The sequence below is a fragment of the Equus caballus genome, chromosome 7 (genome assembly GCF_041296265.1).
Source record: "Equus caballus isolate H_3958 breed thoroughbred chromosome 7, TB-T2T, whole genome shotgun sequence".
Lineage (NCBI taxonomy): Eukaryota > Metazoa > Chordata > Mammalia > Perissodactyla > Equidae > Equus > Equus caballus.
The window spans coordinates 88,438,958-88,452,713 of NC_091690.1; the positions used below are offsets into that span (position 1 = coordinate 88,438,958).

At 57.8% G+C, this 13,756-nt stretch overlaps 2 protein-coding genes across 6 annotated transcripts in view; one reads left to right on the top strand and one right to left on the bottom strand.

Annotated features, from left to right (window-relative positions):
- KCNC1 (potassium voltage-gated channel subfamily C member 1) overlaps positions 1 to 13,756 on the top strand; it is a 40,816-nt gene that overhangs the window by 24,033 nt on the left and 3,027 nt on the right. The window contains exons 2-3 of one of the 2 annotated variants that reach the window (XM_023646138.2): positions 5,190 to 6,123; positions 13,208 to 13,417. In XM_023646138.2, the coding sequence (XP_023501906.1) occupies positions 5,190 to 6,123; positions 13,208 to 13,417 (1,144 nt within the window). The remainder of the gene's footprint in view (positions 1 to 5,189; positions 6,124 to 13,207; positions 13,418 to 13,756) is intronic. The other variant, XM_001918234.5, reaches the window with a different exon arrangement.
- Positions 1,042 to 13,756, bottom strand: part of SERGEF (secretion regulating guanine nucleotide exchange factor) — a 229,510-nt gene continuing 216,795 nt past the window's right edge. For all 4 annotated transcript variants that reach the window (XM_070274927.1, XM_070274928.1, XM_070274926.1 and 1 more), the window contains one exon: positions 1,042 to 1,698. In XM_070274927.1, the coding sequence (XP_070131028.1) occupies positions 1,583 to 1,698 (116 nt within the window). In that variant the 3' untranslated portion in view covers positions 1,042 to 1,582. The remainder of the gene's footprint in view (positions 1,699 to 13,756) is intronic.

The window sequence follows — 13,756 nt, forward strand, 5'->3', positions numbered from 1 at the left end:
ACATATCACACACACACACGCACACACATTTCTGCCACCTACATGAACCACATATCCCCCCACAGTGACCACTTACACAAGCCTTGTACACATGCCTCGTTTCAGGTCACATAAACAGGTGACACACCTTCACCGTGTACACACCTACTCCACATTTACACACTGTCTCCCCCTCCCCCCCCACTCTCCCCAGCACACAGACTTTTCCCAAACAGGCGCCCACACGGCCATGCTCTCAGCACACACTCTCACACACTTTTGCTCACACCCTCCATGCAGCACCGTGGAGAGCTCCTCCCGCTCGCTGCTCCCTGAGCTGGGTGCCAAGAGGGGAGGATCAGTGAGAAGGATGGGGGCCAGGACCCAGAAGCCGGATGGAGTGCTTGGGACCCTGCCACGCCTCTCAGGGTTGATGGTGGAGGCATTTATTTTTGGACTGAAAAAGGGACTGGACCCTAAAGAGCCCCCTGTCCCATCTCCTCCCTGGAAGCCCTCAGCCAGACCAGCGTGCCGTGGGCATGCCCAGTCCAAAGGAGTCCAGACGAGTCTAATTCAGTTTCCAAAGTCAACTCGACTGACAATTTATTTAGGCCAATTGGCCATCCCGCCTGCTCTGCATCACTGACTCCGCATGGATTAACTCAAACGCGGCACGCCCCCACTGGGCAGATTTAATTAGGCGGAAAAACTGACCTGAAGCCTCTGGGGTCCTGGGGCCTGGACACCAGCCAGGGCTCCCCTAATTAGCCCCACTGCCTGCAACCTTGCTGGGTCTCAGAATCCTCAGAAGGGACCAGCTCCAACCCTCACTGTACCGATGATGAAGCTGAGGCCCAGAGAGGGGAAGTGACTTGCCAAGGTCACACAGCGAGTAAGCGGCCAGACCAGAATGTCGGTCCCTGCACCACGTTACAACCATCGCCTTGTTCCTGGAACGCCAAACTGCAAGAACAGATCCGCACGGCAAACCGCTGAACGGTTCCAAAAGGCAAGCACAATTTTCTACAGATGACTGTGGCATAAATGATTTATAAATGAAAGTCATAGCACATATTGGTCATTTTAATAGATAGTAAATTGTCTTCCTGATTTATGGTTTCAGGGGTGGGGTTACGATAAAAATAACTTGGTGATTTATAAAATATTCTTCCTAAGTCAACAGATCGTTAGTAGGTTTGTCTGACTTTACAGCCAACAGCCTCACCACCCTGGTTACCATAGAAATGGGATGCCTTGCTCTGTTGCCATGGCTACCATTTTCTAGAACACAATTGGTGGGTCTCTCACAGTTTGTGATTTGGTTCTGGGGGAAAAAAGCCAGAAACTACCAGCTTGGGTTTATGCTGCATTGTCAGGCGATCTTGCCTGTGTTGTCTTGAAATTTCACAGGGTGGTCACTGAGGTGGCCAGGCTGGGTGACAGGTGCTCCTGGGCTGCTGGGCAAAGCTCCCTTTGTGCCCCTCATCAAACTAGCTGCCCAGGAGGGACTGGCCTCACAGCTGGCTTAGATTCTAGTGTACGGGGCATAGTCACTGCAGAGGGGCCTGGGGACAGGAGGCATGGTCTGGCGGGTGGCAGGAAATCAGGAAACGTATGCATGGTGGGCAGGCCCTGGGGACGGGAAATCCAGACGCTGGCGCTGTCTCAGCAGGGAGGCAGGCAGAGGAGGCAGAGGCGAGGCGGGCTGGAGCTGCCATCCTGTGGGAGAGACAGACACTGAGTCAGTCACACCCAGTGGGGGCGAGGTGGGCAGAGGAGGGGCCGGCCGGGTGGCAGTGCCTGGGGTCTGTGCTATTCGTGGTGGAGATGCTGTGTGGTGACCACTGCTGCACCATCCGTGTGCTCTGAGATGTATGCGCCGGTGCCCTGTGGGGCTGCGGGGCTGTGCGCCTGGCCGTGCAGCACCTGGGTGTTTATGCCTGGTGGCGGTGACGTGCTACAGGACGCTCCAGGTGCCCCTGTGTTCTCTATGTATGTGTGTTGGGGACACCGTGCTGTAGTTTGTGTGGCCACGTGCACAGTGTATGTGGTTAGGGAATGGGCTAGGTGTGTCTCTGGGTAGTTGTGTGTGTCTGTGGGTGACTGGTCTGTGGGTGACTGTCCCGTGTCCTCTGGGTTACTGGGGATTGGGGGGTAGACAGCTCACATGGAGCTCCCTGCTCTTGCCAGCAGCCCCTACTGGGGGTGACAGCCCAGGGTTACTGCAGAGGGGCTCCCAAGGCTTGCTGCCCTGGGCCTGCCCAGCCGAGGTTCCCTTCCTGCCAGGGGTCAGCAGATCCCAGGAACTTCCCCTCCCCATCACAGACCCCCTCCCTCTGGCTGGGTCCTTGAACAAGTTAAGGTTATCTCTCAGCCTGCCGTCTCTAGATCTGAGAGGAGGTGGGCCAGGTGGGGATGCAGGCTAGCCCACCAAGGCTACGGTCCATTGATTCCCCGAGGAAGGCGGGGCAGTATCCATGTCCCCCGGGGCTGCTGCTGCCCCAGGTGCTAGTAAGTCCCAGCAGCGAGGCCCAAGAACGATCCAGGCTTGGCTGGGCTCCACCCTGTGGATCCGGGCACCCCGCTCTCTCCCTCTCTGGAGACAGCATAGCCTGCCCTCAGGCAGTCTGGGCTGTGGGTGCCAAGCTCCAAGATGGAGCCACAGACACAATCAGGGCCAGCTACCTGGTAGCTGATACTTTTAGCCCCAAGAGCTTAGGTAGGTCTGATGGTGGAGAGCTTGGCTTCCGGAGCTAGATACATTTGGGTCCAAGTCTCAGCTTCATCACTAGCCTTAAACCCTTGGTTTAGTCCCCTAACCTCTCTGTACCTGGGTTTCCTTTTTGGCACAATGGGGTACAACTACCTGGGAGGGAAGGGAAGAATGAATGAATGTATGATGTATGGAAGAGAGAGAGGGAGGGAAGGGAGGAAGGAACAAAGAAGGGAAGGAAGGGAGAGAGGGAGGGAAGAAGGATGAATGAGTGTGTGGATGAGAGGGAGGGAGGGAGAGAAGACAGAAGGAAGGAAGGATGAGTGGATGGAAGGGAGGGAGAAAGGAAGGATGGATGATGGATGGGAAAAAGAAAGGAAGCATAGGTGGATGGAAGGAAGGATGCATAGGGATCACACTTGAGAGTAGTCTAGGATAAAAGTTTTGAAAATTACACAGTGCTCTCAAACCTACAGGACTGTTAGCTACCATCGTGATTGGCTTGGGCAGATCTCCTGTTTCTGGGCCTCAGGCTTCCCAGAGCCTCCATTCTGTAGCATGTAGTGTCTGGGGCCGGGTAATCCCTGAAGGCTACTCTTACACTGACATTCTGAAGTGCTGACTTTGTCCCGTCCCCCACTCCCCGCCCCTTCCCCCAGCCCAGAATGTGCCTTGGAAGGTCCATATTGGTTTCTAAATCCCTGCCAGGTTGGGGACCAGGTCCCATGGCCATGGTCAACCCAGACAGGGCTGTTCTGGGACTTCCAATGCTGCCCATCCCCTCACCAGGGGATGCAAACTAAAGAATTTGCCAGAAGCAGCATGGCTGCTTCCCACTGCAGATACAGGGGGAGACTTGGCATTCCTGGAAGTATTCTGTGGGGGCAGCTCTATAGACCAAAGGCGCCACCCGTTCCAGACTGTAGCCCAGGGCTACCTCCAAGGGGCTGGCCCTGTTCTGGCCATGGTCTGTCATGGGAGAAAGGGGACCCAGAGGGGAGGGGAGCAGTGGGAACATGCAGGCGGGAATGACCAGCTAGGTCCCTGGAGGACAGCTGATTGACCGGGATTCCGTCTGCCCAGGGCGGTGCCCACGGAGGCCATGGTATGTTGGAGTTCCAGGGGGACCCAACTGGAGGCTGTAAGAAGAGTCCTTGCCTGGAATTCAGTCTGAGAAGGAGGGTTTGAAACTCAGACAGCTGCTTGCTTCTTTTTCCTCGGGTGCCAATGTCTGCTAGGGGCTAGAGAAGCCCATGGGGTCATCAGATGGGGCCATCAAACCAAGCTAAAGGGTCTCCTGAACCTTTCTCCAGGGGGCTCAGGGCCAGAGCAGGTGGTGTGGACAGGCTGGGTTATCCTGGCCGTTTCCGTCTCACTGATGGGGTCTGAGAGGAGCAGGTACCCACAGATGTCTGGAAAGCCCCAGCCCCCCAGCAGCTCCTCCTCCCTCCCACCCGCACCCCTCCCCTGGGGCTGGCAGGCAGCAGAAGGGGATAAGCAGACTCTGTTGTTTATGGTGACTTTGAGGACCCCCTGGTCCAATTCTCCTAATGCTTGAACCCTCAACACAGTATCTCTGATAAATGACCATTTAGCCTCTATTGAATACCTCCAAGGATGGGGAACTCACTTCAGGTTTGTGGTGTGAGTTCCTAGGAGGATAGAGAGAGGGGCTAAAAAAATGTCATATAAGACCTGGAGCAGATACACATCTTCTTCGGTTCTAGATAGGCTAGAAAGAGAGCCCACAAGTGGGGCACAGATCCGTGAGAAGGAGAACAAGTAGACTGGAGTAGGAAGGAAGACAGATGGAACATGAAGCCTTGGAGGGGCCTGAGCCCACCATGGCTGCCCACTCCCGTTTCTTTGCCAACTTCAGCCCCAGCAGGCCAGGTCACTTTGATTAGTCAGCATGGGCTAAGTGCTTTAATAAATCACCCCCAAACTGCAGTGCTTAACACAGCAGAAGGTTGTTTTCACTCAGGTGACAGTTCAGTGAGGGCATTTCGTGGATGTCTTTCTTCTTTAGGGACTCAGGCCCCTTCCTTCCGGTAGCTCTGCTGGCCCCAGGCCTTAGCATTTGACTGGCAGTCAGGAGAAGAAAGCGAGCGTGGGAGATTGAGTGGGAAGGTTTTATGAGTCAGCTTGGGCATTAGTGCGCACCCCTTCTGTGCACTGGCCACTGACCGCAGTCCCATGACCCCACCCAACCCCAGGGGAGGCTGGGAGATGTAGTCTAGCTGCAGATCCAGGAGGAAAGGTAAGGCCTCTGTGAAAACAAAGCAATCTGTCACAGCCCCTTCCTTCCCCAAGCCTCCTCACCCCGTGCCCTGAGGAGGGAAAGGTGGCCTGTCGGCTTGGCCCATGTTGGAGGGAGCATTGTGCAGGCGTCTTCCCCGGGCCTGGCCTCTGCCTGGACCCAGCACAAAGGCACCCCAGGTTTCTCGCTCTGGGTGGGAGGGCCTCCCCTCTGACACTGTGTGTTTCTCCCCCACAGTATGTGGCTTTTGCCTCCCTCTTCTTTATCCTGGTCTCCATCACCACCTTCTGCCTGGAGACCCACGAGCGCTTCAACCCCATCGTGAACAAGACGGAGATCGAGAATGTTCGGAATGGCACGCAAGTGCGTTACTACCGGGAAGCAGAGACGGAGGCCTTCCTCACCTACATCGAGGGCGTCTGCGTGGTCTGGTTCACCTTCGAGTTCCTCATGCGCGTGGTCTTCTGCCCCAACAAGGTAGAGTTCATCAAGAACTCACTCAACATCATTGACTTTGTGGCCATCCTCCCCTTCTACCTGGAGGTGGGCTTAAGCGGCCTGTCTTCCAAGGCTGCCAAGGACGTCCTGGGCTTCCTGCGCGTGGTCCGCTTCGTGCGTATCCTGCGCATCTTCAAGCTGACCCGCCATTTTGTGGGCCTGCGGGTCCTGGGCCACACTCTCCGCGCCAGCACCAATGAGTTCTTACTGCTTATCATCTTCCTGGCTCTGGGCGTCCTGATCTTCGCCACTATGATCTACTATGCTGAGAGGATAGGGGCACAGCCCAATGACCCCAGCGCCAGTGAGCACACCCACTTTAAGAACATCCCCATTGGCTTCTGGTGGGCCGTGGTCACCATGACAACGCTGGGCTATGGAGACATGTACCCACAGACGTGGTCCGGCATGTTGGTGGGAGCACTGTGTGCACTGGCGGGTGTGCTGACCATCGCCATGCCCGTGCCTGTCATCGTGAACAATTTCGGGATGTATTACTCCTTAGCCATGGCTAAGCAGAAACTACCAAAGAAAAAAAAGAAGCATATTCCACGGCCACCGCAGCTGGGATCTCCCAATTATTGTAAATCTGTCGTGAACTCTCCACACCACAGTACTCAGAGTGACACATGCCCGCTGGCCCAGGAAGAAATTTTAGAAATTAACAGAGCAGGTAGGAAACCTCTTAGAGGCATGTCGATCTGACCTTTCACCTCCGCCCCCTGTAGCGATGATTCCAGATTCAGTCAGACTGCTTCCTTAGTTCCGTGGGCGACCCTGGACCCCGCCCTCAATCTTGAGGTGTGGTGCCTGGGGGCCCAGGGAGATGCTGGGCAGCCAAATTCACATGGCGAGAGCCTGCTAGAGGAACCTCACTGGTGGCCCTGGGTAAGGAGGTTGACGTGCTGGTCTTGTGAGGTTCTGAAGAGATGACTCGGCCCTCAAGGTTGCTAAGGACTCTCTTAGCAGGAGCCTGGGGGGCTGCTCCTTGGTGGGCAGGAGTCAAGCGTGAGTCTCTGACTCAGGCCGCTGACCCAGTGTCGGGGCAGGATGGGGGTGAGTGTGATTTTGAAACGCCAGACAGCTTTTGCTTTGGTCTTTACACGGCTCCCTTCAGGCTGTGCGGACCGCACAAATGGTGCATGGGATCTGGCAGGAGGGTCCCTGCAAAGGCAGTAGCAAGGATTCTCACCCCCGACAGAGCCTGTCTCCATAGCTGAGTAGAACTCCTGCTCTGATTCCGGCTGCCTAGCTCCAGGTGTGTCCTGGGAGACGCCTCCAGCCCTCTGTAACAAGCTTACTTACCCCATAGCATGCCGAACCAACTCATCTTCTACCACCACTCTAGAGTTTAGCGTTTATCTTTAGGAACCTGTTGGAGTGACTCTAGCTTTCACGTTGTCTGTTTGGGTTGATGGTCGAGTGGGAGTTTCTGGTGGCCTTCTGATGGAAGCGGCTGGTGAGCCAAGGACTGGAGGGGGCCACCACCCCGGGCAGCTTAGACGAAAGCGCTGCAGACCAGCAGCCGCCTCCCACCAAGGGTTCTCCCCATTTCCGGCGGTAGGGACTGCGGCAGCAATACGTGACATCCCAACCAGTGGGCAACCACTTCCCGGTGCATTCGGTGGGCATCGGGGAACGGGGAGGGGGCCATGACACAATACTAGTCACCGTGGGATATATTCTAATATTCCATGGCTAGTGGTTCGTTCTGGGACTATCTCAGTTTTATGAGAACCTGCACATAGCACATAAAGTTGATCATGGGGCTCTGGTCCGAAGAATAAAGCCCACAGTCTACCTCTACCCATGGAATACCATCGACTTATTCTGTGGACACAGGGATTTCAAGGGAGTGAACGACCCAGAGGAGAATGGCAACACTGAGCTGAGAAGGAGTGCCGGCGTGAGGGAGGCAGAGTGAGTGACAGGTAGCATTTAGTCTGCGAAGGATGTCCCGGTGCCCACGTCTGGCTGGGGGGCTGCAGGCTAGCTCCGACTTAGAGGAGCAAGTTTCCCCCGTTTTGGGGGAAGATTGATTCCTCCCTGCTGACGTGCTCTCTGGCCCGCCACCCCAATCCTGTTCCTGATCTGGCTTCATCCCACAGCTGTGCTGCCCAGGGCAGCACCCCCAAGGCTCACTTCTCTGCCCGTGGGGGCTTTCCAGCCGCTCACCAGGCCCCCTCCCCCTCCCCACTTCCTGGGATTCCTGTAGGCACCTGAGAGAAATGTGGTTAGTGTTCTGGGCTGGGCCGGGGGCAGGCAGGGGTCTCAGAGGCTAGAACAGGGGGCCTGAGGTGAGGCCAGGCTCCCCGGCCAAGGCATGGCTTCCTTTCAGTGAGTCAGGCATGGGCCGGTGGTAAGCTCCTGCCCCACCTCTCTGCTTTGCATTAGCTAGCTGTTTGACCTCAAGAGCCCCTCCATGGCAAGGAAAGTTCCTGAGGCTCTGGGGAGGATCTGGCCTGGCCTAGCCCCCAGCCCCACTCTCGGCCCAGCAGGAAGAGTTCAGCCGAATGGCACCACCATTGCACTACCTGACCCTTCTGTCACACCCTCCCCAATACTGGCTCTTTCAGGACTGGTGCCAAGCATGGGTGTCCCAGGTCAGCCTTCAAGGATCCCCAGTTCACTCCAGTCGGGCAGATTCCTCTGTTCTCCTAGACAATGCCAGTGTTCTCCACGTGCTGAGGGCGCACATACACATGCACACACACACACACACACAGTGCAGACATGTGTGTTCTGACATGCACACCAGCTAGTCCCAGGGACACAGCCCTCTTCCCATGCTGCAGCAGACCTGTAAGCCCATGCACTCTGTTGGACCCCGTGGGCCCCACAGCCATGGCAGCCCTGCTCCTGGGAGCCTCCTTGCACTGGCCCCAGGTCTTGGGGACCCAGAGAGCTCTGGCTTGAGCAGTGTCTATGGCTGAGGAGGTATTTGAGGCCCTCCCAGGCTTGCCTTCTGGAACTGGGTGCCTGGACCCTCCTGCCTGTCTCCCCCATCCCCACGCTCGATCCCCATTCCCCTTCCCAAGTACTCACTTCCCCTGGTGGTGCTGTCCTGATGTCCAGACCTGTCTACCTTGGCTCTGAGACCCACTCTGAGCCTCATCCCTCGCCAGAACATTCCTCCCTCCGAAAGCTGGTGTGTGAGACCCACGTTATCTATCACCAAGAGGGGCTGTGGTCCTTAGGAGGTCTCCCCCCATCTCTGCGTCCCTGAGTCCCTCTCCATTTGCCTCCTTTTATGTTTGCAACTGTGCACCTAGATGGATGTGGGGCTGGGGGTGAGTTTGTGAGAGAGTTGACGGCGGGGAGGGGAGGCCGAGCTGAGGAAGGCAAATGTGAGCGGAGACCAGACCCCACAGGAGCTGAGAGAGGTGAGATGCAGCCCCCACGCCTTTCCAGCCTTGCTCCACCCCCAGGGGCGGTCAAGTGGCCTCAGAGAAACCTGGGATCTCCAGTTCTACTTGTAGAAGCTGGGTTGGGGCCAAGTGTAGCATGCTGGGCTCTGAGGGCACTCCCCCAGGGCCAGCCCCTGGGACTCCAGCAAGGCCTCCGGGTCATGCCTGCAGCCCCTGCCCCTCACCTCCACCCTCTGGTCTCTCCTGAACTCTCAGGTCTGTGTGTCTGTGAGGGATGATCTGGTCTCCTCCTCTGTACCATGGCTGGCACGGCCTCAGTGTTTGGGGGATTTGTCCTGGGTGGGTGGGTTGTAGGGCCTCATGGGGGGATGCCAGGAGGGCACCTTGCGTGGTTAGGGACTGCCTGGGGTTCAGGGCCTGGGAGAAGCTGCTCCTCTCCCAGAATGGGGCTCAGCTACCTCCTCCGTCTGCAGTCGGGGGCCCAGGCCGCCTGCTCCAGACAGCTTGGAGTGCTCCCTCTGTCCTGCCATGTCCATTCACGTCTGTCTTGTCCATCTCTGCTCCTGTGATATGGGTTGCTCCTCTGTGGTGCCACGTCCAGGGCTGCTGGGGTCCCACCATAGGTGAGCAGGGGGCTGGCACAGGGGAGGGGTGGTGGACAGACCCCCTTCCTGCCCATGGCCTTGGAGGGCAGCAGTGAGGTCCCAGAGAAGCCCCTGCCTGGGCTCTCTGGGAGCTGCCACTGCAGCCTCTGGGTCCTATTTGTGGGGGGTGGAGGTTTCTCCCCTGAGCAGCCGAGTGCAAAGTGCCCCTGCCCGGGCCCTCTCCCACCTTTCCCCTGCTGAGCTGCAGGGGCTGCCAGGGTGGTGCTGGCCCATGGTGCAGGGAGGGTGACAGGACTGGGGCAGAGGTGACCAGGCAGGGTGTGGGCAGGGCCCCTCTGCTTGGATGCAGGGCCAGGGTGGGCAGCTGGGGCCCTGAGTGGGGTCCACGTGGCCCCAGTGGGCTAAGGGGAAGTAGCAGAGAGGTGGTCAGACTCTGAGGGCCAGGCTGGGTGTTCTTTCTGTGTTGTTCACATTCTCTCTCTGTCTCTCTCCACTAATCATGTCTCTCTCTCCTCGTTTTGTTGCATGACTTGTGCCTGTTCTCGTCACTGTCCTCTGCTGTGTCTTTCACAGACTGTCCCCAGTTAGCCTGGGACTTTTTTCCTGAGCCCCCAGCTGGGCAGACTCCTCAGGGCTAAACCCAAGGAAATGCCCAGCACCCCCTCCCCGCCCCAGCCCTGCATGCGCCCCCGGCGCCCGCCGCCGGTGTGAACAGTAAGTACATCGGCGGGGCCTGGAGACCAGGGCAGAAAAGCCAGCCCTGCTGGCTGAGGGCCCGGACACCGGGCTCTCCTTGCTCCAAAGTTTAAAAAAAAATGACCCTCTTGCGGACGCTCATCTATCTCAGCCCATTTCAAAGCCTGGAAACCATCTCTGTGAGACGCTGCCCATGCTGCCATTTCATCATTGCAGGCCTGCGGGTCTAGCTGGGCTGAGGGGCCCTGGATGAGGGGAAGCAGGGTTCCCAGCCTTCTGGGGAGCCGGCGGGAAGTGAGGCTCCTAGTAGCCACCTCATCCAAAGGATGGGGGGAGGAGAAAGGGAGTCTCGGGTGAGCTGGCACCTCTGGCCTTTTTCACGGGTTCCCCAGGTTTGGAGAGTTGGCTCCTCCTTGGTTTCTCTTTCTTCTAGCCACCTCTCTAGAGTTGGTGGGGGGAAGGCTCCCAGTTTCTGAGAGCACCCCAAACCGCAGATAAACGAACAGCCCAGGGAGGCTGGCTCCTTCACAGAGGGAGACCTAACCACTCCCACCTGGTCATAGACTCTCCTCAAAGGTCATGGTTGAGAGAAGTGGCAGGTGCCAGGGGTGTCCTGGGAGTCCCTCCAGGGAGGGAAAAGTGCCCAGCTCACATCCCCCCAGGGACCCCTGATGGCCATCCCCTGTCCCTGGCCCCTGCAAGGAAAATGGGCCCCAATTTTGAGCCCTTTAAAGATTGCAGGAGCTGCATGCTGCAGGGCTATGGCACCGGGGGGCAGAGCCTGAGGAGGGGTCTCAGGCTCCACCACCCACCTCTGACCCATCCCTGGGCAAGAACTGCAGGCTGTAGATACCTCACTTATAGACGATGGCCAACAGAGAGACAGCAAGTCCTGGCTCCCATCCCGGATAGAGACGCTGCCTGTAGGACTCGCTGTCTTCCCCCTGAGGAATATTTGTGCAGGGTACCACAGGCCCTGACTTCCGCACCCTCGTCCACTTCCTCCTCCCGTATACTTTCCTCCCCTTCCCACAGCCGCCCTCCTCCCTCAGCCCAGAGACCCTTGGGAGGGAAGACAGGGGCCAGCCAGAGCAGGAGGCTGGACCAGGCCTGTCTGTGGGCACATGTGCTAGGCAGACCCTAGACCCCAGGGAGGCCCCAGCCCCATTCCCGTGCTGTCAGAGTTACCTTGGTAACTGGCCTTTCTGGTTCAGAGTAAATTGGGGAGTGAAGCCCCTGGGATTTGTCAAGAAACGCACTGTACGTGAAATGCTTTGCCATCTTTTTTTTTAAGTTCCAAAATTATGATGGGATTTTTTTGGATTTGCTTTACGAATAAACCTGATTGGTCCATTTCTCTTTTGACTGACTGCCTCTTTGTAGTGACATGATGTGTACACGGGCCGTGATCCAGCCCGCGGGCACGCTGAGTGTGCACGCGGAGAAGGATCACCTGTGCGTGTAGTTACATGATGTGAACAGGGTCACCGAAGAGGGTTACATCGGGCGGGACTGTCTCCAGCTTTTCTCCCCTCTGACGTCTTTGAGAGAGCCTCCCTTCTGTGGCCACGCCCATGTTGGTGTCGTCTTCCCTGCAGGCTCTCCTTCTAGATGGAGCCTTCAAGGAAGCCACGGTGCCCACCGTGGGGACTGAGTTGGCTCCACCCTGGCCAGGAAGATTCTGCTTTGAGGGCAGAGAGCGTGGGGCAGGCTCAGTCTTCAAGAGTGATGGAGGCGGGCAGAGGCCAGGCAGAGCTACCTCTGCCAGCTCCAGAGGCTTCCATGGTGCTGCTCCTGGACTTGGGAGAGGGCCAGCTCCCTGCTCTGGCCACACTTTGCCCCCTCCAAATGTGCCCCACACCTCCTGTCAGGTTCCCTCTCAGGCTACCACAGAGGCCAAGACTCGTCTTCCCACCCGAGTCCATCAGCCGCTGTCGTCTTTACACATCCATTTGCTCTGCTTTGCCGGGGACGCTGCCGAGATGAAACAGAGGATGGGAGCCCCTCCCAAGTCATGACTGCTCTCACTGCCTCATGCCTACATCCCTGTTGTGCCTGTGCAAGCTGCCCAGGCCTGCTCGGGGCAGAGCGGGGTGGAAGACGCTAGCTTGATCCGTATGGGGATCAGAGTGGACTGAGTGACCAGCTTAAGTCTGAGTGGGGGATGGAGCAGACTGCATGGTCAAATTGGCTCTAGGGGACAGAGGAGACTGTGTGCCCAGGCCTAGTGTGCATGGGGGACAGGGCATACAGAGTGACCAGGTTGAGTCTGTATGGGCACAGAGGAGACTGTGGGCCCAGGCCTAGTGTGCATGGGGGACAGGGCATACAAGGTGACCAGGTTGAGTCTGTATGGGCACAGAGGAGACTGTGGGCCCAGGCCTAGTGTGAATGGGGGACAGGGCATACAGAGTGACCAGGTTGAGTCTATACGGGGATAGAGCAGATTGTGTGACCAGGCCTAGTCTGCATGGGGAATGGAGCATATAGAATGACCAGGTTGAGTCTGTATGGGGGAGGGGCTGAGTGATCAGATAGTGTGTGTGGGGGTGACCAGCATGAAGTGAGTGACCAGCTGAGATCCAAATGGAGGATGGAGTAGTGTTGACTGTTGGGATCCGGGGTGGGGAGGCTAGGGAAGCCTGAGCAACTGGTTGGATGTGGATGGGAGGCAGCCAGGCTCAGGTAGGCAGCAGAGGGGTCCGGAAAGGCTGCCTCTCTGGACGAGAGTGTTTCTGCGTGTCTGTCTGTCTTCTCCCTGAGCTCTGTGTCTGGCCCTCTACCCATAACTGCATCCACACCATCCTGTCTCATTGGCCCCGCCTTGGGCCCTGGGCTCGGCCTCCAGCACCACGCTTGCTGGGCCCATCACCAACTCATCTTTTTGCAAACTTTGAGCAAACCCAGGAGCCCCTCCTTCCCAGCACTGTGGGCAGCCCACAGGCTGCCTGAATGAGCCGGGGACTCCCAGCCTCATGCCTCCCTCCATGGCCCCCTTGCCCTTCCGTCCTCAGTGATGGGCTGCCCTTTGTCAATGCCCCACCTCTGGCCTGTCCCCCCGACTAAACAGTTTTGAGTGTCTCAATAGCTTCTGCTTATATGTTTGAAGATTCCAAACTGAATGGGGAGGTGGCGAAGGCCGCGCTGGCGAACGAAGACTGCCCCCACATAGACCAGGCCCTCACTCCCGATGAGGGCCTGCCCTTTACGCGCTCGGGCACCCGCGAGAGATACGGACCCTGCTTCCTCTTATCAACCGGGGAGTACGCGTGCCCGCCTGGTGGAGGAATGAGAAAGGGTATGTAGAGGAGGCTGGGGCGCTCTGCATCAGCCGGGCTGCCTCGCGCTCCTGCAGATGGGTGGGCGGGGTGGCGGGCGAGGGGCGCTGAGGGGCAGGCAGGCACACTGAGGGGGGGCAGGGAGCAGAAGGAGCCCCCAGGGTCAGCCCCTGGAGTCCCTTTCTCCCAAGCAGGATGTTGGGCTGGCAGAGAGGACCTGAGGTCCAGGCAGCTGTGGGTTGGTACCGAGCTAACGGTAGGAAGGGGCTTGGGGACAGGCTGGCTAACTACAGGCTGTGATCCTAAGGCAGGGGGGTATCCAGGGATGCAGGAGGAGCCTCGAGTCCTCCAGGCCGCTC